Raw genomic sequence first — 27,557 nt, 5'->3', positions numbered from 1 at the left:
GAAACTTCCAGAGCAAGGGTGGACAACCCTCAGAACATTCCATGTGTTATTTTCATCCACAAAAGTTTGATATAAAGTCTAGGGGATGACTGTCTGACATATGTGCCCATAAATACTCGTATCTTTAAAAGTAGGTAAGGCTGAAACGTCAATGAATCATCATATATGTTTCAGGACACGAGGAATTAGATTTTAGCCTTAATTTTGTTACCTAAAGCACCAGAAATTCATTAAGAGCTCGTTATGTCCTAGAAATACTTGATGTAACCATGATCCTCTGTAATGAAACTATAATTTTACTGCAGTAAGCAAGACTGAATTTGCAATATGAAAACAGTTTTATTTCTTGACTTTTGCCGCTGAAAATCCTAGGCTTGCGAGTTAGGTGAAGCCTACGTTAGGCTAAAATTAATGAAATCCAACTTAAACAGGTTATTGGACCCTATTTAGTTTGTAAGTCGAGAACTTTCTGTATTCATGCAAGGAACTGTACGCTTTTATTCATAGCTATTTGGAAATTTCCAACCCTTAACCCCCAGGGGGTTTTTTTTATCCCATCACATTTTGCAGTATACTTTTTTAAATTACTCTAACAGGCTTAATTTTTGTCATAGAGAGGTCAGGTTGGTCTCATTCTCTTGGAAAATGCCTGAATTTTCTCAAAAATTTATCAAAAAAAAAAAATTTTATAGCATTTTTTTGCAAGGACGTACCGGTGCGTCCATGGGGGTAAAGGGATGGCTTTTGTGAAACTTACCAGTACGTCCTTTGGGGGTAAAAGGGTTAAGTTTGTAAGTCGAGAACTTTCTGTATTTATGCCAGGAACTGTACGGTTTTATTCATAGCTTATTGTGAATTGACTAAAGTTATTAAATAGTTTGTGCAATTAATATACAAATGGTACAATGCTCTTCATTTTTTTTTTTATTCTACAGAGGAGGTTATGAATATCCACAAGAATCTACAACGCCAAAGCGCCCTCATTCTGGATTTGGACGCGCCGATTCCTGGGTAAGCAACGGCTCTGTTGGTCTGCCAAATGTGTTTAAACAATTATCTGCATCGTTAGTTAATAAGAAAAAACTTAATGGTTTAAGTGACAGAAGGCTGCGCAGTGAGATCGCAAAAATAATTGCTATAAAGCTTTAGAAATACTGTCCATCTTCTGTTCACTTTCCTCACGTCCCTTTATCGCTGGCATTGTCATAACTTTCATTCACTTGCTTCTCATCCCTTTATCACTGATATTGACATTCTCATGACTTTCATTTACTCTCTTCTCATCTCTTTATCGCTGATATTGCCATACCTTTCATTCACTTTCTCTTCTTTTTATCAACAACATTGCCATAACTTTCATTTACTCTTCTCATCCCTTTATCACTGACATTACTATAACTTTCATTCACTTCTCATCCCTTTATCACTGACATTGTCATAACTTTCATTAACTCTTCTCGTCCCTTTATCACCAACATTGCCATACCTTTCATTCACTTTCTTCTCATCCCTTTATCACCAACATTGCCATAACTTTCATTCACTTCTCATCCATTTATCACCAACATTGTCATACCTTTCATTCTCTTTCTCCTCATCTCTTTATCACCAACATTGCCATAACTTTCATTCACTTTTGATGGAGTTCATTCTACATTTTGTTTATCAACTTCAATTTTGTTCTAGATTTTATATTTGTATATAAATTTATCCACATTTTATTTGCTTAGTTTTCATTAATTGTTAACTCCAGGAACATCTTCATATATACTTGTAATGTTATTTCTTATTATAGTCTAATCAGATCACTGACATTATTCTTAACTAAAAGTGTCATCTAGAAAGGTTGGTTTCTAAATAATTTAATAAACTATAATTTCTTGAAGATTCAGTGACGAGATCAAACGAACACTTAATAGAATCTAAAGGAATTTTTCAGGTGGGTTAGAAGCTGGGACAAATCAGTCGGTTAAGCATCTTCCGCTGTCCGGCGTTTTAAATTTTTGCCGTAATTTTTCTTGCAGTGCACAGAGGGTCACCCTCCATTCTCCGGCAACTTTGGAAGGTCTGGAAGGTGTCCATTTCACCGATCTTGACGATTTCCTGGCAATGCCGCCTCCACCAAGAATGTTTCTAGAAACTCCAAGAAGTAAGTTTCTTTTCAATGTTCCTCTATAATTGCTTACTTAAGCAAAGTTTCAGATCTTAAAAGCATTTCAAATAAGAGAGAAGTAATGTACAATTTAAATAATTATTGTTGACCTCGTTAAAGTTTAATTGCCATTCTAGCTGTGCTGAATCTAACTGCTATTGAAGTGTTGTTTCTCTCTCTCTCTCTCTCTCTCTCTCTCTCTCTCTCTCTCTCTCTCTCTCTCTCTCTCTCTCTCTCTCTCTCTCTTTTTTTTTTCTTTCAGGTCCCCAACTTGTAAAGTAACAAAGATAAGATAAAGAAAATAAAATATCATTTAATATGATAAGCGAAAAGACTGCTATTGAAATCTCTCTCTCTCTCTCTCTCTCTCTCTCTCTCTCTCTCTCTCTCTCTAACTTGTAAACAATCGGAGATACAAATCCAACTGAAAATAACAGATAAGATAAAGAAAATGAAATATCATTTAATATAATAAGCGAAAAGACATTTGAGATAATCTAATATCTATTTCATATAAAACCTGACCATTTATTGACTTGTAGCTGGAAATCTCAGGCGTGGGATTCAGTTTATGACTCCCCTACCAAAATTTGACAAATTTGAACTTGCAAACAACTTCTTGGAACCTATTAAGCTTTTATATTGCTGTAGAGAACATTGCCTTATTACCTCTTAACTATTTTACCCCCAGGCTCTTTGGAAATTTCCAACCCTTAACCCCCAGGGGTTATTTTTTATTCAAGCACATTTTGTAGTATATATTTTTCAAATTGCTCTAACAGCCTTAATTTTCGTCATAGAGAGGTCAGGTTGGTCTCATTTTCTTGGAAAATGCCTGAATTTTTTCAAAAAATTATCAAAAAAATAAAAATAAATTGTAAATAGCATTTTTTTGCAGGGACGTACCGGTACGTCCATGGCGGTAAAGGGATATTTTGTGAAACGTAGCAGTAGGTCCTTTGGGGGTAAAAGGGTTAAGCTTTTATATTGCTGTAGAGAACATTGCCTTATTACCTCTTAAAAGAAAAACTTCAAACATTATATTTATTACAGAACACGCCCTGTTGACCCCTTTGAAGAAGAAAGGCCAGCCTTCCGCCGAACCCTCGCCGGCAAGGGTAGAAGAAACTCTCCGAAAAGAGCAGGAGGAAGACAGGGAGGACATCACCCTGCTGCTGCGCGACTGGGAAGAGACGCCGACGCGAGCGCGCGCCGAAGACATCACGCTCAGAGAGGAGACGCTCCAGGCTACTCAACCCTTTGGGGATGTGGTATGTATTTCTGGATGTGTTTGTATGTATCCCAACTGTGTTGATTCCCTACATAATTATTATCTAGTTTTTAAAAACTTGTGTTAAAGGGTATGGTTTTCAACTACAGTAACTTCACTTACGTACAGCAAAAGCCGGTAGGAAATAATGAAACATTTTAGTACCTAGTGCGTCCGTGCAATTCAATATACACTTCTTTAGGGTACAATATTTTATATTGTACCCTGAAGAACTGTATATAAAAATGAACGAAGATACTCAAATTTTTCATTGTTTCCTACTGGCTTTTGTTTTATATTGAGTTGCATGATTCTTGTGACAGTATAGCAGTACTTACATGAAATGTTTGTCGACCATTATAATAGTCTTTTGGAGGTTTTGTCTGCTGTGGGGTACCCAACGGCTTTCCAATAAAGGCTAGAACCGTGAATTCTATGTAACGTGTACCACAGAAATATTTCTCCCTAGCCTAGGGACAGTGTGTATATAGGAAACTTCTAGGTTCAGGCACTATCGAACCCATTTAAATTCATCTGCTGACGATACATCACCCATTGAAAGCCATAACTAACACTGGAGACGATCATTATATGGACGCTTGTTTTTCCCTAACTTAGTATCTCAGTCACTGGGGTTGTAGTCAACATTCTACTCAGCGTCAATTTGCGAATATGAAGGCTACTGCAATAGCCAGTCTCCAGGTGAAATAATGGCTAGACCACTGGTACGGAACGGTTGTCTTCTCTGCTTTCTCTCAATCTGTTGAAAAATAAGAAGCAGCAGCAGTTCGCAGACCTAGTTCTGCCTGGAGCAAAGATGGTCACCTTCCTTGCGCACCAGACAGCCAATCTGTTGATCAACTGGGTCCTTTAAACAGAGATTCCATAGCTTCCAAATTTGCCTGACAAATTGATTCCCAGCAAAAGGAATATAATCACCGATATCAGAGCAGCCCCTTCACCTAACATGCGTTGCTATCTTTTATACGTGAGCCCTATAATATAGGCCTTATTATTTTATTCAGTTCAATTATTTAAGCCTATATATTTTCTTATACTTTTATAACTGCTTAGCTAAGAAATCGATATGCTAATGCTGCTGTTTTTACACACAGTTACAAGCAATTAGCACATATATAGTTTTAAATTGAATATTTGTTTTATTTTTAGTAGGATTGTTATTTTTGATATTTTGAACATTTTTATGATTTATCATTTGAGAGCACCCTGTGATGAATGTGTCCCAGATTTCTGGTTTCATATGAAATAGATATCAGATTATTACAAATGTTGTTATACATACATTCATATACCAAGGCACTTCCCCCAATTTGTGGGGGTCGCCGATATCAAACAAATGAAACAGAAAAGGGGACATCTCCTCTCTACATTCCTCCCAGCCTGACAAGGGACTCAATTGAGTTCGGCTGGTACTGCTAAGGGTGCCACATCCACCCTCCCACATTATCCACCACAGATGAAGCTTCATAATGCTGAATCCCCTGCTGCTACTGCCTCCGCGGTCTTCCAAGGCACTGGAGGAAGCAGCAGGGCCTACCGGAACTGCGTCACAATTGTTCTCCATTCATTCCTATTTCTAGCACGCTTTCTTGCGTTATGCTCACTATATTAAATTATATAACAGTTTTATTTTGTAAGTTGGGGACCTGTATTGTGTTACATCTCAAGTTTGGAATCCTAATAGGACATTAAATATCTATTGCTGTTGTAAGAAGTGACATTCAATTTCCATTACAGGCATTGGCAGCCCAGACACTAGGACCCCTGGATCTTGGACCTCCCTTTTATATGCTGGAGGGACCCCTTGCTACTTTGCCAGTCCAGCCTGTAAGTACAATTCTTATTCTGTTTAGTTATGACAATAATTCAGACCAGACTTATCCAAATTAATATTGGTTTATCACGAACTCAAAAATTATACGGTGATACCTTTTGATACGAATGTTTCTGCGTACAAAATTTTCACAAAACAAAAGGCACGCTGAGTGAATTAATATCGTATCTTGAGGTATTACTGTATTGTGCTCTCGTTCACTGCCTGAGGTGCTCCAAGGCTCACTCAATATTGTTTACCACGAAGAAGAACTTTTCACCTAAGCAGTTGTGCACTGTCAATTTGTCAGTAAGAATCAGTTGCCTTCTCTACAGTTTGTGGTATTTGTAGGGCTGGCAACAGAGTATTTGTGGTGTACCGCCAGAATGTTTTCCTTCATGAATTTGGTCAGGGTTTGATTGACGACATTCATATGTGATTATTCATTAACTGTATGTATCTAATCCCATTTTTATATCATAACCATTTCTGACAGCTTAATGTGATTATTCCTGGCTGGCATTAGTATTTCAAGGTAAGTTTGTTGGTTTATATTCAGTTTGTAGTATTCAAAGTTCTGTATCAAGTTTATTATTTTGGTAGTTTTTGATGTTCGGCCCAATCTTCCTTCTCACCTAGTTTGCTCAGCATCTACATTGCCTGCTCGACTCAGACAACAGCTGTTTCGCCAAAGCTATACCCTCGAAAAAAAATTATTTTATGAATATTATATCAATTAATTTAACATAATAGCTTATTTGCAATTCAGGTGGGGAATATTGAACAGATTTTAAACTTTGCAATTCGAAATTACTTGTCTTTTGTTGTGGATTTTCCAGATTCAGATATATTTTCAACACAGTTGCAAGGAAAAGATTTTCCTTCCATGGTAGGGAATAGGTTGGCCAGGGCACTAGCCACCCATTGAGATACTACCACTAGAGAGTTATTGAGTCCTTTGATTGGCCAGACAGTACTACATTGGATCTCTTCGACTACTGCTCATTTTCCCTTTGCCTACACATACACCGAATAGTGTGGCCTATTCTTTCCACTTTCTCCTTTATCATCTTACACCTTTCAACACTAATTACCAACCAATTCTTCCTCACGTAAGGGGTTAATTTCTGCAATGTAATTTTCAAGTGGCGACTTTCCTCTTGGTAAGGGTAGAAGAGACTCTTTAGCTATAGTAAGCAGCTCTTCTAGAAGTCACTCCAAAATCAAACCATTGTTCTCTAGTCCCATAGCCTCTTTACTATTCTGTCTTCCTCTATCTTGAGGTAGTGAGGTAGAGTTTTCATGTTTGTGGGTACATGCGGGAAAACTATTCTAAATTATTTTTTTATGAAAGGTTTATTTTTATGTTGTTACTGTTCTTAGAATATTTTAATTGTTCATTACTTCTCTTCTAGTTTATTTCCTTGTTTCCTTCTCTTGCTGGACTTTTTATACCCTGTTGGAGCCCTTGGGCTTATAGCATCCTGCTTTTCCAACTAGGGTTGTAGCTTAGCTACTTATGATAATGATAATAATAATGTTTCCTTTTCTCACTCGACTATTTCTCCTTGTTTGGAGCCCTTGAGCTTATAGCATCCTGCTTTTCCAACTAGGATTGTAGCTTAGCTAGTAATAATAAGTTTCGGGTAATTACGGATCAGGTTAAGGGTCGCTGCCTTGACTGGTATGCCTGCAGCTGGCCCTTGCTATACCTACTTGCATTCATTGTGAAGGGAATACCTTCTCCTGTACTCATATACCATGTCTGTCAAAATTTTACAGCTATCGCGGATAGCTAGGTTGGTAGTGTCGCGGGCTTCTGTTTCAGAGGTCCCGAGTTCGCGTCCCCGCTAAGGCGCGAATAGTGTGAGACCTTCTACCGGGGGTACTCCCCAGGGTGGCACCTGGGGGGGGGGGGGGGGAGGTTACAGGGGGCTAGTGATAGTCCCAGCTGGCTCATGGTCGCCCGAGGAGATGATGAAGGTCGTCTCAGGGGAGACCTAAAACCCGCAACTTTAACTGTTTATCTAGATAAGTGGTCAGAGATGGTGTCGGCAGCAGGAAAATTGAAACGGCAGTTTGATCCCCTGTACGGTTAGTAACTGTAATGTACTTTGGTCTATGCCTGCAGCAGAAGTCTGAACACTGTCCCTTTTTGAAATGTCTGAAATCTTTAGTTTGACCTGCCTCGGGCATTGCCCCAGGTCACGTTCTCTCCCGATACCAGGTCACTTTAGAGAATGGGGGTAGGGTCGTCGTCGGCGCCCACTCGTGTCCGAGTATTGGGTTCTGTCGTTAGCCATCAGCCTCCTATCTGTGGGGTGGGTGCTTATGCCTGATGTGGCTGTTAAGTCCTAGTCTGTGGTGGAAGAGTCGCGGACAGTGTTCACAAGGGAGGGTAGGTGGTGGGCGGGGCTGTTCCAATCGCTCTCTCCTTCTTCTCCTCCTAGCCTCCTCATTTTGTCTCCTCCTCTCCTCAAAGTCCACGGTGCCATGGTGTACTGTACTCCTCCAGGTTTTCCTGTCCCTGGCTGTTTCTTCCCATGAGGAAGGATCGATGTCAGTTAGAGCCAGGGTGCGCTTTAGTTGATCTTTATAGCGCATTTTTGGGGCTAGGGTAAACTTCGCAAAACTCCGGTCGATAGAGAGCAGCCGCCAGTGACTCCTAAGAAAGTGTTTCGAGGTAAGTATGTTCGGAAAAATACAAATTACTTAAAATTTGTGATGTTTGACCTTGATTAGGAAACGGAACATTCTTATCCAGAATCCAGCAGCCACAACACTAATCAGATCCTGCGGCTGAGGTGTGTCCATTCCTCATTGGACAATGAACATTAAAAAATGTATAGTGATGGGTCTCATCACAAGGATTAATTAATTTAATTAATTTATTAATATAATCTTCCTAATCCCTTCTTATCACACTTTTAGATGTTATATGAAAGTGGTGTCATTGCTTTTATAAGTATAACCCTTTTACCCCCAAAGGACGTACTGGTACGTTTCACAAAACTCATCCCTTTACCCCCATGAACGTACCGGTACGTCCTTGCAAAAAAATGCTATATTTTTTTTTTTTTTTTTTCATATTTTTGATAATTTTTGAAGAAAATTCAGGCATTTTCCAAGAGAATGAGACCAACCTGACCTCTCTATGACAAAAATTAAGGCTGTTAGAGCAATTTAAAAAAAATATACTGCAAAATGTGCTGGGGGAAAAAATAACCCCTTGGGGGTTAAGGGTTGGAAATTTCCAAAGAGCCAGGGGGTAAAAGGGTTAATATATTAATGTAATCTTCCTAATCCCTTCTTATCACACTTTTAGATGTTATATGAAAGTGGTGTCATTGCTTTTATAAGTTGAAATGTTAACGAATGGTGTGAGTGTACGGATACAGCTAGTTAATTTGTACCATATAGCGCTGAATGGCCTTTGATGCCCCAGTGCTTGTCTTGAGGCCTAAATTCTATAATGACTTCTTATCCTTATTGGACTCATTTTGTTATACATTAGTGCCCACCTCTTCTCTTAAATGCTGGTTATCATTATTGAGGAGAGAGTTTTATAACTACAAGTGGTTGTACATGTTAAAACAACTACTCTATACTTTGGGAAACAAGACTGCATTTATTGGGATGTTGTGGAATGCAAATGAAAAGCACAAAATGGTTGGTGGTATCCATAAAAAGGTGTTTTGATTTATTTAAACAATTTTTTTTTATTATCGTAAAGACTATATGGCTTCATATGAGTCGTGTTTTATTAGGTAAAATATTTTAATTTTTAATGGAAACTAACATTCTCTCAAAAGAAAAAGGTCTCTCTCTCTCTCTCTCTCTCTCTCTCTCTCTCTCTCTCTCTCTCTCTCTCTCTCTCTCTCTCTCTCTCTCTCTCTCTCTCTCTCTCTCTCTCTCTCAATATATTTGCAATCTTTTTTCCCCAAGTTCCCTTACACACACACATCTCTCTCTCTCTCTCTCTCTCTCTCTCTCTCTCTCTCTCTCTCTCTCTCTCTCCTCTCTCTCTCTCTCTCTCTCTCTCTCAAAAATGTAATTGTGAATAAAATCATTGTATATTTTGAAATCCACAGGAACTTGACTTAGTCAGGAAAAGGCTGGACCTTGAAGGTAGAGAAGAACAACAACAGCAGGTGATTGATGGAGACCGCCGAGAGGAGCAAGAAAGAACTCTGCCTCGTAAGTTAATCTGTCCGATTCGTATAGACTCGCGTTAATCTAGCTGATTATTATTATTATTCATTTGTTTGATGTCGGCTACCCCCCAAAATTGGGGGAGGAGCCGTGCTATGTATATGAATGTATGTATTACTTGCTGAGCTACAACCCTAGTTGGAAAAGCAGGATGCTATAAGCCCAGGGGCTCCAACAGGGAAAATAGCACCTGTGAGGAAAGAAAACGAGGAAAAGCTACCCCCCAAGATTGGGTTTGGTATACGTATTGTATGTATGTATTACTTGCTAAGCTACAACCCTAGTTGGAAAAGCAGGATGCTATAAGCCCAGGGGCTCCAACAGGGAAAATAGCACCTGTGAGGAAAGGAAACGAGGAAAAATCAAATTTTTAAGATGAGTAACATTGAAGTAAATATTTCCTATATAAACTAGGGAAAAGAAACAAGACAGAACAGCGTGCCTGAGTGTACCCTCAAGCAAGAGAACTCTAACCCAAGACAGTGGAAGACCATGGTACAGTGGCTATGGCACTACCCAAGAACCAGTGGTGGCCAATTGGAAACAATCCTGCCTGGTGATCTGCCGGACTGGGGTTTAAGTCTCGCTCAAGCCCTAAAGTCTTTTGTAGTGTGTGCAACCTCACCATCCCTGTGACCTAAGGATGGAGGTTTATGGGGTGCCTATAGGTCTACCTTCTGAATCATCAGCAGCCATTGCCTGGCCCTCCTTGATCCTAACTTGGGTGGAGAGGGGCTTGGTCTCTAGGCCATTGTCACTTTTCCTTGACTCTGCCATTATGAAAGGTCTTTATACCTTTAAGCGCAGTTGTGAAATGGATTAATGTTTTATGATAGGATATTATTATTATTATTATTTTTTCTCTTGAATTTGCAGTTTTTTTACTAATAGTTTTAGTTTTAAAATTATTAGAATATATCCATTTAGTTTTTATAAGACCATTGAAGTTTACTCTTAAAGGTATGGAAAATTAATTTTCTCAAGAAAGATTTACTTTAGATTCAACTAAATTTCAATCAATCTCTCTGACATTTTCATTATGCAATTAAGATAAAAGTTTACCAAAGGAACCCAAAAGGAAAGTGGAGAAACAAACTATTTGATTTTGTTATGATGGAAATTAAAAAAGGTAGAAAAAAATATTATGACTAAGTTTTGGTGGTAGAAGCATGCCTAATATGACCTCAGTGTACTGTAGGGGTCTGTGGCATACCTGTAACTGACTTGTCTTGCTGTATATTTCCCTACCTTCTTTTACATCTTGGTGTGTAGCCTCTTCTAGCTTTTATTTCATGGCGTGATTTCAGATTTGTTCTCTCCGTTACATTTACAGTAGGTATTGAATGCTCTCAAAGACCCCCAAGGACATCCTATATTATTATTATTATTATTATTAAATGCTAAGCTACAGCCCTAGTTGGAAAAGCAGGATGCTATAAACCCAGGGGCCCCAACAGGGAAAACAACCCAGTGAGGAAAGGAAATAAGGAAAAATAAAATATTCTAAGAAGAGTAACAACGTTAAAATAAATATTTCCTATATAAACTATAAAAACTGTAACAAAACAAGAGAAAGAGAAACTAGATGGAACAGTGTGCCCGAGTGTACCCTCAAGCAAGAGAACTCTAACCCAAGGCAGTGGAAGACCATGGTACAGAGGCTATGACACTACCCAAATCTAGAGAGCAATGGTTTTATTTTGGAGTATCCTTCTCTTAGAAGAGTTGCTTACCATAGCTAAAGAGTCTCTTCTACCCTTAACAAGAGGAAAGTACCCACTGAACAATTAGAGTGCAGTAGTTAACCCCTGGAGTGAAGAAAAATTGTTTGGCAATCTCAGTGTTGTCAGGTGTATGAGGACAGAGGAGAATCTGTAAAGAATAGGCCAGACTATTCGGTGTATGTGTAGCCCAAATTTATTGTTCCAAATCCAGGTGGTCGGGGAATACAACATTAAAAGAACCACTGGAAGACTAAAAATGAAGGGATCTAGATATGGCAAGTGTGTGAGAATGCTGTGATGATAATCAAAAGCGGGCACACATGTAAGGGTTATAGAAACTTCAGTATAAGTTGCAGTGTGAATTGCATGACAATTAAAAGAGTACAGAAAGTTCTCAACCTAGAAACTTCGCAGGCTCAACTAAGCTGTTTATTCGTTGAATTTTATTAGATTTTGATTAGGGTAGGCTTCGCCATACTCGCATGCCTACGATTTCAGCTGCAAAAGTCTACAAATAGTCCCCCTTCATATTGCAAGTGTCATCTTACTTGCTGCATTATGTAATATTGTTTTGTAGTACTGTATTTCATTTATAACTTTTGATACAATATCTGAGATTTATTTCAGTTGTATTTGAATTTGTATTTCCGAATGTTTCATGTATAGGACCCTGCCATTATATCCCACAGGGATACTGCTCCCTCCATGCCCCTATAGAGGACAGAATCCTAGCCTATCTCCTAACCTCAGAGTGTTCTGACGTACAGGGTTTAAACCAGGCATTTTGGTTGCAGGAGCTTCCTCGCTCCAAAGGATAGGTCTCGTATTGCGGCTCCGGCGTTTGGCTTCGGGCCATAAATTTCATTAATAAATCAATCAATCAAATTTCGATGGTTTTCGCATGGGAACAAATCAGAAAATTTAAGACATTTTTAATTTTCCTAAATTTACAAACCTGGTTCCTTTAATTCAAACTTCCTGCCTCATCCACCCGGAAGTCGTAAGTGAAAGGCAAAGGGGCTTCACTGAAATCATATTCTTATTCAAAGCTTCACGTTTATATAAACAACAACAGCAAGGGCAGCCATTTCTAGTCCGTTGCAGGACTAAGGCCTCAGACATGTCCTTAGCCATATCTGGGGTTTGATCATTTTCATCACCATGCTGTCCACTGCTGACTGGTGATGGTTGGTGACTAGTCTGATCGCTCACAGCAAACCAACTTAGTATGGGTGACCCTGACTAGTGCAGCTTTGCTGATCATGGGAATATATGTCACCATGTTAAGGTATACCCATTCAGAAAGGTCATGTTTATATAGTAAAAAAATTTTTTTTTTTTTTTTTTTGTAGGAATACTTTTTGTACTAAAATCCTAATTCTAATGAATAAAAATTCCCTTTTTCATCTAGCCATGTTTAGAGTTTAGTTTTATCTCGGGTTGATGTCCCTAGTTGTACAGTAATTGCAATGAAAAGGAAATTGTATCTGCTTAAATTAGATAAGAATGAAGAATTTTGCAAGGTTCGGTTTAAAAGGTCGAAATTTCTGAAATGGATGTAAAATAAAGGCCAGAAAGCAACATCTGTTGATCTGAAAGCACAATTATTAAAAGGAAAAATTGAATGTGCCTTGTAGAGCATCTTGCATAGAATGTAATTAAAGTATAATAGGAAGCATAAGTTTGTAATTGTCCCTTTTGCAAGTCCCTAGATGTGAGTTTGAGCCTTTAGTGAATGAATAAAGTTTTGAATAAGTGCAAAATAGCAAATATAAATGAATTAACTTTTTTTATAGCATTTTTGTAGGAATTATTGATATAGATATAGTCTCTTTATAGTTTATTTATGAGATATTTGTTTTTGATGTTGTTAATAGTTTATATATGACATGTCTGTTTTGACGTTGTTACTTATTTTAGAATGATTTATTGTTCATTTGTTCTCTTCATTTATTTATTTCCTTATTTCCTTTCCTCACTGGGCTATTTTTCCCTGTTGGAGCCCCTGGGCTTATAGCATCTTGCTTTTCCAACTAGGGTTGTAGCTTGGATAGTAATAATAATAATAATAATAATAGTCTACCTTACTTGTTTTAGCAAGAATACAGGAGGAGTCGATTGGGTTGGACTTAGAAGCCCCTCTTTTTCTTATCTTAAGACTTCATTTGTAGATTTTAAAGTCGCGGTTTCTTTCAATGTTTGTTGTTTTTCCAGCGTTTGAAGCACAAGCTGCCGGTGAACGTCTCCCTGAAGAGCTGGTTCTTCAGGCGCTATTTGAGGAGCCGCCTTTAATTCTGCCGCAGGACCAACAACCCCCTGTAGGGCAAGTAGGGGAACCAGCACCCGAACAGCAACCTTCATTTGCAGAACCCCCACCCGTCCGTCCTCCAAAACAAACGAGAGGAGAGTAAGTAAAATGTGTTGGTTTGTTGTTGGAATCTTGAGTTTTTGAGTAGTGTGCCCGAGTGTACCCTCAAGCAAGAAAGCTAACCAGAGATAGTGGAAGACCATGGTACAGAGGCTATGGCACTACCCAAGACTAGAGAACAATGGTTTGATTTTGGAGTGTCCCTCTCCTAGAAGAGCTGCTTACCATAGCTAAAGAGTCTCTTCTACCCTTACCTAGAGGAAAGTAGCCACTGAACAAATACCTCCTGTGAAGCAAAAGCATAGACATAAACTAAGTATTTCATTAGTCAGATTCTAGAAACAATGTTTAAAAGAAAGCTAACTATCATTCCTAGATAAATTTGTATACAATCTTCAACTGTAACTAGTCCACTGCAGGACAAAGGCCTCGGACATGTCATTCCACTCCCTGTTTATAGGCTTTATCTCTCTGTATACCATGGCACTTCCCCCAATTTTTGGGAGGGGTAGCTTTCCTCTCTACGCTCCTCCCAGCCTGACGAGGGACTCATCCTTCCCGATCAAATTTTATACAAGTTGGAGAAGATATTCAGCAGTGTGAGGTTTCTCTGATGTGTCTATCGCGTCGACTAAATATATCTGACCATTGGATGTTGTTAGAGTAACACATATTGGCTCATTATCGATGTTTGACAACAAATCGGTTGTGGGATGTACAGTGGTATATGCTACATGTAGTCTTGTACCTCTCCTTGTATACAGTGCTTGTGGAAGTCTATATATAGCACTGCTCCTTATAATTTCCTTATGCAGTTCATCATTATATATATAATTATATTTTATGATTTTATGCAACTTATTCTATCTTATTTTAGTAATTGATATGTTAATAATGTCCTTTAGCAATCTGATATCTTATAATATTTAAAATCTGTTAAGAAAATAGATTTAAATCAAATATATCTGCTTCAAATATAAAAAATCCCTTTTATTTTTTTATAATAATCTGAATTTAGTAAGTAACGAACTAATTAACGCAACTATTTTGCAGTGGCATTTCAAAATCAGTCGAGGCTACACCTCAAAAGGAACCAGCCAGGGCTCGTCCAGAGAGACCGGAAAAGGCCCCACCTGTGGCTCCTGACATAACCCCGGTTGCCCGCCCTCAACCAGAAGTTCCATCTTCCGATGCTTCTCAGGTAAGTTTTATTTCTGTGGCTGTGTTCTCTATGGTCACACTCAGATTGTGAATGTGGTAGAAAAGGGGTTTTGTGCGTGTATACTCCAGGGCATGGATTTCTGGGCTCCACCTGTGCCGCTCCGTGAAATGCTCCTTTTACATCATTTCTAAGGTATATAACTGCTATGAAAAAGGAGTGCGGCACAGGTCTCTCGCCCAGAAATAGATTTTTCCTTCGTCAAAATCCCTTTTTTAGTCTATTCCTAAGTTTGCGAGTTTCTTGATATTTGTTGTCTCAGTGGTGTTGAAGTTTACATGTGCGTAATGTCTTCAATTTGCAAACATTTGGAGATTCAGACACAAATCCAGGTACACATACATACATACATATATAAGGCACTTCCCCCAATTTTGTGGGGTAGCCAACATCAAATAAATGAAACAAAAAAGGGGACCTCTCCTCTCTACATTCCTCCCAACCTGACAAGGGACTCAACTGAGTTTGGCTGGTACTGCTACGGTGCCACAGCCCATCCTCCCCCGTCATCCACAACAGATGAAGCTACGTAACGCTGAATCCCCTACTGCTGCTACCTCCGTGGTCATCTAAGGCACCGGAGGAAGCAGCAGGGCCTACCGGAACTGCGTCACAATCGCTCGCCATTCATTCCTATTTCTAGCACGCTCTCTTGCCTCTCTCACATCTATCCTCCTGTCACCCAGAGCTTTCTTCACTTCCCCTCTTTTCATTTGTTTTGATGTCGGCTACCTTGGTATATGTATATATGACCAGTAACTATATATCCTTTTTTTCATGTATGATATGGGTTCTTGCATAAAGTAGACTTTTTGGCAAATTTTGTTCAATAATGGCCTAAGGTATTCTTCACCTAACTTGCATGCCTACGATTTTCAGCTTCAAAAATCAAGAAATAGTCTCATTTTATATTGCAAATGTTATCTTGCTTACTGCGCTAAATTATATATAGTTTTGTTACGGTATTTCATAATGAACTTTTGATACAATATCTTAGATTACGATTTCAGTTGAATTTGTTTTTGTATCGCCGAATGTTTGTGAGTTTAGGACCTTCTGAAGTATGAGACCTTGAAATTTGAAATGTTCTAACCCACTGTGATATCTGCATTGAGACTGCTATCAATTATTAGATTTAGTGTGAAGTAATCTAGTTGATTATCTGTGATAGATTTGATAGAAATTATCGTTTTTGTTTCATTAGCCTAGGGCAGTGTTTCCCAACCCTGGGGTAAATTACCCCAGTGGGGTAATAGACCCGTATTTTTGGGGTAATCAAGATGTTCTGAAATTGATTTATTCACATTTTCTGTAACCGAGCCCAGAATAGAGAAAATTGCACAGGTAAAACATGCTCAACCCTCACAATGAAAAACCAAAGCAAATATAAAGTGATTACTAAATAATATCTATTTATATTGTTACATTGAATATTCTGCACTGATGATGGTTCATTTTGATATCCATTAAAATGGAAAAGTTTGCATTTATTTTGGATCCTTAACTATAAGCAGCCAATAGCGGGCTACATGATCCATACAGTTCATCAGGTGGCTGCAAAAAAAACATCCGATACTACCGGGTACATGTTCAATGGGGTAATTGATTAGTTGGAAATAAAATTTTGGGGTAATCATTTAAAAAAGGTTGGGAAACACTGGCCTAGGGAGACATTCCCTTCCCTTCTTTTCATTCAGTAAACTTACTATTGCAGATCAGGCTGTCTCCCGTCGATCAGGCGCCCCGCCGGACGCAGGCCAGAGTCCCGAAGAGGCGCAAGTTGATAATCGACGCGGAGATTCACCTGACGAGGGCGGAGATCAGAGATCAGTGTCAGAACACGAAGATAGCTCTGAGGTGTGAGGTATGTTGTCCATTCCTCCGTTCCTCCTTCCTTTCTTTCATATTATCACTGAATTTCCCTTTCAGTTGAACGACCAAATAGACCCCAACACTGGTCTTTATAGCCATAATTTATAAATCCGTCTCTGAAGATGTCCAATGATATATTTCTAAAATGTCAGTACATGTACAGTATGTAAATCGTTCTCTCTCTTGTATAACTTCTGTTGTTGCTTTGCTTTTGTTTCATCTAATTATAAAACTCGTTACTATTTTGATATTTTCAAATGTTTCTTTTATTCAAGAGTGGAATAATGATCAGTTTATTTCTCTCAGGAACCCGAGGAGGACGCCGTTGATATCAGAAGCCTCAAGTTCATGGACGCCCAGAAACTGTTCTCGTCCCAGCCCCATCGAAACATCATGGCTCGACCCTTGGAGAAGCTCATCACCCGCCACTACAGGGTCCTTCAGGAGCCCACGGATCAGAATCAGAGAGGCTATTGTGATCTTAGCCCGGAAGCCAAGCGGCAATTGAGGGTAAGGCCTAGTTTTGAAAAGGGGAATGTAAGATTAGATTCTTACAGGTACAGTGAACCCTCGTTTATCGCGGTAGATAGGTTCCAGACCCGGCCGCGATAGGTGAAAATCCGCGAAGTAGTGACACCATATTTACCTATTTATCTAACATGTATATTCAGACTTTTAAAACCTTCCCTTGTACGTAGTACTGTTAACAAACTACCCTTTGATATACAGAACACTTAATGCATGTACTACAGTACCCTAAACTAAAACAGGCACAAATATTAAAGGCGATTTTATATCATGCGTTTCCTAAACACGCCAAAAAGCACGATAAAAAATGGCAACCAATGTTTTGTTTACGTTTCTCTGATCATAATGAAGAAACAAACGCATTTACTGTACACATTTGTGTATAGGTTAGTTTTTGCATCGATTATATTGATTATTCAGTACAGTATGTTGATTTTGTTATTACCAATATGTATATACATATGGGTTATGAAAAAAATCCGCGAAGTGGTGAATCCGCGATGGTCGAACCGCGAAGTAGCGAGGGTTCACTGTACTGTATTACTACGGTACAAAATAGCTTGTGCCGTGTTGCTCGATCGCATGATACTCAAGACTCCGTGCTTTTTCCTTTGAGCTCCTGCCACATTTGAAATCCTGTATACATGTCTGAAGTATGATATATAAATTCGACAACATAAATTTTGGGAAAGCATTATTTTCAGGTCATCATATCGCTCCAATGTAGAACCCACTGGAGGGTGTTGTAGTTTGCCTCTGAGGTCTTAATAATTATCACATGATTTCCACATTTTTTTTTACAGAGGGGTGTAGTAGTAATCTTTGTCCTCTGCTGTGTGGGGGCAAGCCATGCCTTTTATTGAAGTGGCTGCTCTTCCTTTGCCCAACTATATCTTCACATACAGCAAGGGATCTTGCTGTCCGTACAGCGGTCCCACAGATGACGAAGTGGAGATTGGCCGTATTATTCGGTTGTAAGTTTGCTTCTCTGCAGTGCAATGATCATGCTCATTAAGCTAAAACCCTCTCTTACAATCTGCTTGGGGATGAGACAGTTTTGTCTCCAAACATAAGCAGCTTCATCATCTAGTTAGAGATACTTCTGCCTTCATTTTTGTTGTGGTCCCAGTTGTCAGGGGTCCAGGGCTGCCATTTGATTGACGAATGTCTCGTAGATTTCCTTTATGGTTGGCCTTGACACCGGTCTTTGCTCTGCTGTGGTTTTGAGAAGCTTTTGTTTCAAGCCAGTCATTGCTTGGGGAACTTTTCAGTCTTTCATTAAACTAATTCTAAAGACCCTGTATTGGAGATCATAGTTCCTAAATATCTTAAGGATTCTACCTCATTAATCCTTTCTTCATTGAATGAAATTTCATTTTCCATTATATATTCTGTTCTCATTGTCTCTGTCTTCTATTTATCTTGAGCCCAACCTTGTGTGATATTTCATGCATTCTGGTAAGCAAGCATTGGAAGTCCTTTGATGTTCTGCTGATAAGGACAGCATATTCTAGGTCAGTTTATTTCCTATTATCGAACTAGTCCAATCCTTCTCCATCATCTCAGACTGTTCTATGCATTACAAAATCGTTGAGGAGGATAAAAAAAACATAGGTGACAGCACATTCCCTTTGGCAACATCATTGCGAAGGTTACGTTTTGATGGCCGGTATGTTCATTTCTATGTCTGTCTGTGTGTTTGTGATATGAATATCTCGAAAACTATTTGACCAAATCTCATGAAATGTAGGATGATTGACCATGCTCTATGAACATTTTGATTAGATTTTGAGAGATATTGGGTTAAAGGTCAAAGCAAAGGTCATGAAAAGTTCAAAAACATCTTTTTCCCATTTCTTGGCCATTATTTATCTGATTTGCATGAAACTATTGCTAAAATATGCATGATTTAATTGCCTATCTTATGATTTGCAACATGATATAGGCGAACGTATGCACTCTACCAAGTCCCCATTCTTGTTATTACTTTGGAAAGCTGTTCTGTTGGATTAATAACTTCTTGAAATGTTTGCAAAAGGCATTATAGTTAACCATCTTTTCATGTATATCTTGACCTTCACAGATGCCTGGCACCCGCGCGGCTCCGGGGGAGGTCAGCGATTTGGCCGACGCGTCCGCAGTCTCTGCCCTTGAATCCTCGAAAGAATCTGGTCGAAGAAGGTTTGTATTAGTTGTTTTTGTCAATACCTCTATCCTTTATATGTTTTTTCTCATTTTAGCCAAAACAAATACCTTGTGCTTATATCTGTCGGTGTCCCTCTTGCGATCAAAAGTTGGCTTTACTGATCTATCCTTCCAGTTCTCCTTTGTCGTCTGGCTGCTCCCAGCTTTTAGTCACCATACCCACTTCCTTCTACCAGCTTGTGAAACTGTTTGTTTATAGTGAATTGTGTAACCAGGGGATAATTCCCCTCTGAATTCTGGCTCTTCCGTACTGGTGTATCTGTAACAAATTCTACAAGTCTAGTACAGGGGCATTGCATGACATACAGTATTAGCAGCTAAAGTTATTCATTTCTGTGGATGGAAGTGTAGAAGGTTATTCAGTTAACTAGGCAAGATTGACTTTAAGCTTTGCATGATATAAAGCGTACATTGTTGCCAGGAATTCTAAAGCTTTGCGTGATACACAAATTCTGTGCTAAGTTCATAGTGGCTTATCAGTGGTCTGCTGGTTGGCTGGTTGGCTAGGCTTACCCACCAGTAACTACCACCACCTCGTTATCAATCAAACCAGCCTTGTCACAGCTTTGCTTAAATCATACTCTATTTTAAAAGACTCAGATTTGAAGTTAGGAAAAAGGCAAATTAACCGGTAGTCATCGACTTGCGACCGAGATAGGGATTGAAAGATCTGCTACATATATTGAACTTAGAAAGTGAATTTTCTGTAGATTTAGTATGCTGCGTCATGACTCGGCAATCCAAGTCTTTTTATCAATATTTTCTTACTGTATATCATTATTTCATTTTCTTGTTTCATAGGATATATGATCTATAAAAGCATTTTTGTATTTTATTTTTTGATTTCGTAAGAATTTCAATAATCGCTAACTTTTTTGTTTTCCTTTGGTTGTGATTAGCTGATCTCAAGATCCCACTACCTTATTGAGAGAATGCGCACATATAAATGACAAGGCGTATCTTTTGTATAATGTCTTAACTTATTCGAAATATCTTTGTAATGAATATTACATCAGCATCAATATCATAGTTTTTATACAGTTCGTCTATAGCCATTATTATTAGTTAGCATACGAATACGTTCTCTCTTTTTGCGTGTGTGTAAGGGTAGTTCATTTCCAAAACTTTATACGGTATTTAATTTTTAGTTCATTAATAAGCCTCCATATTTCATTTTACATAATTGTGTATAGTTGTGGTATAGTAAAGCTTGTTTATATTATATTTCTAAATTTCGCGAGTACTGTACTTCAATAATCAACAATTGCATGCTACAAAAGTTTTTTCTATCACTACTTTTGTAGCAGTTTTAATTCTCTAAAAGAATTTCACTAAAATTAGTACATTTTAACACCCCCCAATTAAGTTTCATGAAATATTTGAAATAAATTTATCACAGGAAATTTTAGTGTCTCAAAATATTAGCTTGAAGTACGAATATAAATAATTATGAAGTGATCAAATCAGTTACAATCACAGATACCTTGGCAAAGTTAATTATGGTAATTAAGGCACCGGGAACGGAGAGAGATGTTCAAGTTAATCAGTAATGGAAAATAATTGTGCGATAGACAGAACAAGGCTCGACACGGCTTCTCAATTAAGAGGACTTAACTAACTTTTTCATCCGTCACGTGCTTTCTTGAGCCGTGTCTCGTAGGGTGGGAGCACGCCATGGTCTCCTCTGTCTGTGGGTGCTAGACGTTGCAATCAGCAAGTTCTTCAAGTAGTTCGACCACCATAGTTACTATGCCGACCGCCCCCTCTACGTCCTCAATACTTGTGGGAATCAAAACAGATCTCAGTGTTTAGCTAGATCAACAGAATAGTGTTACTAGAGATGGGTGCTAGACGTAATCTTCAAGTAGGTCAACCACCATAGTTATCATGCCGACCGCCCCCTCTACGTCCCCAATACTTGTGGGAATCAAGACAGATCTCAGTGTTTTACTAGAGAGAAACTGCTTCTGATTTTCTCAAGTAGAACATGGAAGAGAAGTCACAGCTCATCATCTTCGTGCCCTGCTTTCCATCTTGTTTTTACTTTATGTGAAGTTACGTTACTCGTGAAACTAATCGTTAGATTATTGGAAGGAAATCACTCTTATTGCCTGCTCACTTTCCGACCCTATTGGAAGGAAATCACTCTATTGCCTGCTCGCTTTCCGCCGGAAATATGACGTCACCAGACATACGATATGAACTTGACAGATATTCCCTCTTATTGCCTGCTCGCTTTCCGACCCTATTGGAAGGAAATCACTCTATTGCCTGCTCGCTTTCTGCTGGAAATATGACGTCACCAGTCACACGATATGAACTTGACAGATATTAAAACTTTTTGAACGTATTTCTTACTGAAAATTATACTGTATATTATCCATAAAAGAAAATACTTACCAAGATAAGTCAGTTCATATTTATACAATAGATTATTTCCTATGAAATGCTTGTCCTATTAGTGTACTATTTCCGGCATACGTGTGGCATCACAGTCAAAATTTGAAAAAAAAAAAAAAAGAGATCTTAAAGCCGAACAGTCGTTAGTTGCCTAGGTCGTAAGTCGACTACTACCTATATTTTAAAACTCCGTGATATTTTTCAAGTTATAAATACAGTACCTGTTGATGTGATATTCATTCATTATCAAATCTCTATCAATGATGAGGAAAGTTGTGGAGGCTGTACTTGACCGCCACCTTTCAGGGAATGATTAATCTATCCTTTAATTCTAATGTTGTACTGAAGTGACCCGTTCTCTCCTGGCATGTTCTAATCTTCTAACCTTAACCCATTTACCCCCAAAGGACGTACTGGTACGTTTCACAAAAGCCATCCCTTTACCCCCATGGACGTACCGGTACGTCCTTGCAAAAAAATGCTATAAGAAATATTTTTTTTCATATTTTTGATAATTGTTTGAGAAAATTCAGGCATTTTCCAAGAGAATGAGACCAACTTGACCTCTCTATGACAAAAATTAAGGCTTTTAGAGCAATTTAAAAAAAAATATACTGCAAAATGTGCTGGGAAAAAAATAACCCCTTGGGGGTTAACGGTTGGAAATTTCCAAATAGCCTGGGGGTAAAAGGGTTATGACTTTTAGTGTGTTCTCTAGTTTATTTCAAGTTGATCCCAATAGATTATTTACCCTTCGCTTGTAGTGCTTGCTTCTTACTTAACGCTCTTGTGATTTCTGCAGTTTCCTCCAAATCAGCACTGGCCAGCATGAAGCCAGTACCGTGGCAGGTCTCATCTCAGAGCTGATCCCAATTCAAGGTTTGTAGGAGTAGGTAGATAGCCGTGTTAGAGGTAATTGTCTGGTAACATAATATTTGAGGACAGATGTCTATTTTCCACTTATTTCAGTGCTCTTGATTCTGGTGTAATATATAATGCAGTAGTTTCTTGAAATTATTAATTTTAAATGTTTTTATTTCTATGTTACAGTATATAGTATTGATGTTTGTGGTGTAAAGTGTCAATTTGCTGTTATTTTAAAAGTAGGAAGTATTTTGTTTAGGTAATGTACTGTAAATACTGATAGTACAGTATTGATGTGTTAAAATTGCTGACTGATTTCCCTGGATGTATTTCCGTGAGTGGGTTCTCCAAAATCGGTTGACTTAGCCCAGCCGTTATTAGCCGGCTTTAAACCCTAATTGGAGAAGCAGAATGCATGCGACCCCAATGGCCCCCAATAGAGAAAGCAGCCGAGTATGTCATTTATTTTGTTGACTTAACCCAGCTTTAAACCCTAATTGGAAAAGCAGAATGCAAGAACCCCAATTGCCCCCAATAGAGAAAGCAGCCGAGTATGTCATTGATTTTGTATATTTTTGGGAAGGCTAAAGAGATAAGCCACAAGTTGTCTCGGGATGTTCTTTTGGAGCTAATAGTGAGAACAGAAGTAGAAATAAGATAAACTTCTGTATAGTAAGAGAAAAACTAAATTTTTACAGGATGCTGAAATAGAATTGAAAAATGGTACGCCATTGTTAGCAGTGTTTTGGCTGCTCTAAGAGTTGAGTTCCTTTTAGCTTTCTCCATTAGTGATCTTCAGAAGATTACACCTTTCTCACTAGAAAGATAGCTAACTGATTTATTCATTGAATTACAATCCCTCTTAAAAGTAAAATTCCATTGAAAACTGTTTAATCGCTATGCCTGCAAAACTGAATTAGTTGGAAGGTAAGCAGTATATGGACAATGATTTATATGCGTGGTTACTCTTGTTTACCCCTGAATATCCGTAGCGTTGAAATGCTTATGCCCAGTGTTATGAATTTATGATTACTGCAGCTCTATGTTATACATTTTGAACTGTGGTCTGGTTAAACTACCGAATGATGGCGTCAATAAACACTCTGGGTACTCGCCCAGTGTTCTCGCATCTTTCCAATCTCACTACCATGGGATTTCCAGGCTTAGAAGCAAGCGCTGCCTCACAGTCTTTGCAAACCGTGCGTTGCCATAACCCATCTCGCTGCATTGGTCTTACTCAAGACAGTTAACCACTTCTGTTTTTGTCCACAGCAGATTGCTATCCTGGTATTAATATATGTTAGTTACATTCTTAAAGCTATCATTGAATGCTGAATATAATACTCAATATGGTTGTGTAATTCTCCTCTTAAGGAAAATTGGCTTATCCCATTACGCTTGTTAATTAGTGATGATACTTAGGGTAGTGTTCTTGGCCCATTACTTTACATACTATATACACATGACATGTGGTTTGGTCTAGAAAACAAGCTTGTTGCATATGCAGATGATGCTACTCTCTGCACCAATTCCATCTCCTGAAAGTAGGTCTCGGGTTGCTGAATCCCTTAATAGAGATCTAGCTAAAATTAGTGCATTGTGCAAATTATGGGGTATGAAGTTGAATTCTAACAAAACTCAAAAGTATGCTTGTAAGTAGGTCAAGGGCCGTGGCTCCTCAACATTCGGATCTCGGCCTCGATAATGTTTCTTCTAATTTGTATGACTTTTAAAATTTTAGGTGTGATTCTCAACAGCAAATTTACTTTTGAGAAACACATTAGGTCTGTGTCTTCTTCAATTGCACAAAAAAATTGGCTTATTGAGGAAGTCTTTCAAGATTTTTGGTGATCAATCTATTCTAAAGAAGTGTTTTTAATTCTTTCATTTTACCTTGTTTTGAGTATTGTTCTCCTGTCTGGTCTTCAGCTGCTGAATCTCATCTTAATTTGTTGGACAGGAACTTACGTTCTATTAAATTTCTTATTCCTGATCTAGGTACAGTATCAATCTCTGGTACCGTCGTTCAATTAGTTCATTATGCATGTTGCATAAGATTTTTCATAACTCTGATCATCCTTTACGTTCAGATCTTCCGGACAGTTCTATCCTGTTCGTAATACTAGGTATGCAGTTAATTCTAATTGTCAGGCTTTCTCCATCATGAGGCTTAATACTACATAGTATTCTAGAAGTTTTATTCCAGCTGTGACCAAGTAGTGGAATGATCTTCCTAATCGGGTAGTTGAATCAGTAGAACTTCAAAAGTTAAAACTTGCAGCAAATGTTTTTATGTTGAACAGCCTTACATAAGTCTATTTGTAGTTTATAAATCAAATATCTGTTTTAATGTTTGAATATTTTATTTTAATTTGCATTACTTCCAATATCATTTATTTATTTCCTTATTTCCTTTCCTCACTGGCGTATTTTTCCCTGTTGGAGCCTTTGGGCTTATAGCACCTTGCTTTTCCAACTAGGGTTGTAGCTTGACTATTATTAATACATACATACATATACAAAGGCACTTTCCCCAGTTTTAGGGGGTAGCCAACATCAAACATATGAAACAAAAAAGGGGACCTCTCCTCTCTACATTGAAACTATTATTAATAATAATAATTAGAAATTGTGACACATTTTCTAGTTTGACAGTTCTGTTTTTATTTAGGAATGTTAAGAAACTTAAAAAATAGTTGTTGAGAATTTAGATCGTAGAAGTTTTGTCTGTGAGATTTCTTTTACAATTGCACAACTGTGTCGAAGTTTCACTGGGTAATATTTCTTCTGTATGTTTCGTTTTGTTTTAGATTCCCTGTGTTTGTCCTCGTCCAGAGTTACAGATTGTACATTGTCCTCACGTGTTCCTTAGATGTGTCGTGACTCTCACCAAGTTGTCCAGGCCATTGTTTAAACCTATATTTACACATTCTTGTTCAAGAGTTCATTGGCTGTGCATTTGGTTTAACGTCTGAGGTCTGCAGATGAAGTAAGGTTCTTTTCTATAGTATATAGATTTTAAGAATATAATGATATATGATATTGCATTATCCAAAATGGACATCTTTACTTTCATAATTAATTCAGTTTGGTGCAGTAATACAAAACCGTTTTTAAACAGAGGAGCAAGCAGCCGAACCACAACAAGATGGGACTGAGCCATTTTTGATAAATGGGGCTCCCATTGAGCCCCCGCCAGTCATAGATTTCCCGGTGCCTTCGGACGTAGGATCGAGACCAAAGAAAGGAGAAGGAATTCGCAAAGGACCCAGTAAGTGGTTAGATATTTTTATAATCTTCTTCATTAAGGTACATCTGAACTTCTGTTGATTCACATCTGTTTGCCGACATTCGTCAGAAATCTTTGCCTCTGTGGATTTCTGTTTCTAAGATTTTAACTTTTATAAGAAACACACATACATACATATACCAAGGCACTTCCCCCAATTTTGGGGGTTAGGCGACATCAACAAATGAAACAAAACAAAAAGGGGGGTACCTCTCCTCTCTACGTTCCTCCCAGCATAACAAGGGACTCAACCGAGTTTGGCTAGTACTGCTAGGGTGGCACAGCCCACCCTCCCCCATTATCCACTACAAATGAAGCTTCATAACGCTGAATCCCCTACTCCTGCTACCTCCGCGGTCATCCAAGGCTTTTAGGTTTTATGAATAATATTTAGATTTACATTAACCACAGACTTTTATATAGAAGTTATGTTTATCCTATATTTTTTATATTGATATTTTATTAGCTCTTTTATAAAAGGAAAAATTATTTTTATCCTATATTTTCTGGTAGGCCCTGCTGCTGCCTCCGATGCTTTAGATGACCGCGGAGGTAGCAGCAGTAGGGGATTCAGCATTATGAAGCTTCATCTGTGGTGGATAATGTGGGAGGGTGGGCTGTGTCACCCTAGCTGTACCATGTGAACTCTATTGAGTCCCCTGTTATGCTGGGAGGAACGTAGAGAGTAGAGGTCCCCTTTTTTGTTTTTGTTTCATTTGTTGATGTCGGCTACCCCCCAAAATTGGGGGAAGTGCCTGGGTATATCTTCCTTTTTAATAATAATATTAAACTGCGGATCTTAAGTGGGATATTAAAGACGGTCTTCCCCCATCTATAAAAGCTCAATATTCATTATGAAAATGAGTTACTGTATCTAGCGTTTATTCATCTTGGGATATGATAAAAAGTAGTTTACAAGTTTACAATTTCCTATTAACCCTTTTACCCCCAATGCTATTTGGAACTTTCCAACCCTTAACCCCCAGGCGTTTTACTTTTTCAAGCACGTTTTGGTATATATATTTTCTAAATTGCTCTTACAGGCTTAATTTTTGTCATAGAGAGGTCAGGTTGGTCTCATTATTTTGGAAAATGCCTGAAGTTTCTCATAAAGTTATCAAAAATATGCAAAAAAATGTAAAAAAAACAGTTTTTTGCTAGGACGTACCAGTACGTCCATGGGGGTAAAGGGATGAGTTTTGTGAAACGTACCAGTACGTCCATTGGGGGTAAAAGGGTTAAAAGATTATTTTAATATCAATTTATATATTGTATACTTGATTCTTCAGAGAGGTCAAGGGAACTAGACGAGAGCATCACCCTTGCATCGCCGAAAAAGACCCCGGTTCCTCGCGAGACGACCTTTGGTCTGTTCGAGTCTCCTCCGGCAACCCATCGCAGAGGACCACCTCCTTCACCCATGGGGGGTTTCCAACACGTGACCGTCGAAGCAGAGATTCATGCTCCGTCTAGGTAATTGCAGACTTAGAAACAGTGAACTTCATGTGTTCAAAGCATTTGTCCGTTTGTTCGTACGCTGTCGAATTTGAAATATCAGGAGGTCCTCAACTTGCAACCATTAGAAGATAGAGACAGATTGAATTGAAATCACAAATATAA

At 38.4% G+C, this 27,557-nt stretch overlaps 1 protein-coding gene across 1 annotated transcript in view; it reads left to right on the top strand.

Annotated features, from left to right (window-relative positions):
* The window catches only part of LOC137633550 (fibrous sheath CABYR-binding protein-like), a 45,607-nt gene that overhangs the window by 11,325 nt on the left and 6,725 nt on the right, over positions 1-27,557 (top strand). The window contains exons 4-16 of the mRNA XM_068365838.1: positions 936-1,011; positions 2,025-2,149; positions 3,206-3,423; positions 5,181-5,270; positions 9,348-9,453; positions 13,407-13,599; positions 14,614-14,761; positions 16,494-16,643; positions 16,958-17,161; positions 19,263-19,360; positions 22,587-22,663; positions 25,770-25,919; positions 27,227-27,410. Of these exons, the coding sequence (XP_068221939.1) occupies positions 936-1,011; positions 2,025-2,149; positions 3,206-3,423; positions 5,181-5,270; positions 9,348-9,453; positions 13,407-13,599; positions 14,614-14,761; positions 16,494-16,643; positions 16,958-17,161; positions 19,263-19,360; positions 22,587-22,663; positions 25,770-25,919; positions 27,227-27,410 (1,819 nt within the window). The remainder of the gene's footprint in view (positions 1-935; positions 1,012-2,024; positions 2,150-3,205; positions 3,424-5,180; positions 5,271-9,347; positions 9,454-13,406; positions 13,600-14,613; positions 14,762-16,493; positions 16,644-16,957; positions 17,162-19,262; positions 19,361-22,586; positions 22,664-25,769; positions 25,920-27,226; positions 27,411-27,557) is intronic.

This window comes from Palaemon carinicauda, chromosome 3 (assembly GCF_036898095.1).
Source record: "Palaemon carinicauda isolate YSFRI2023 chromosome 3, ASM3689809v2, whole genome shotgun sequence".
Classification (NCBI taxonomy): domain Eukaryota; kingdom Metazoa; phylum Arthropoda; class Malacostraca; order Decapoda; family Palaemonidae; genus Palaemon; species Palaemon carinicauda.
The sequence above is the reverse complement of the archived record's forward strand: the minus strand, read 5'-3'. Positions and strand labels throughout refer to the sequence as shown.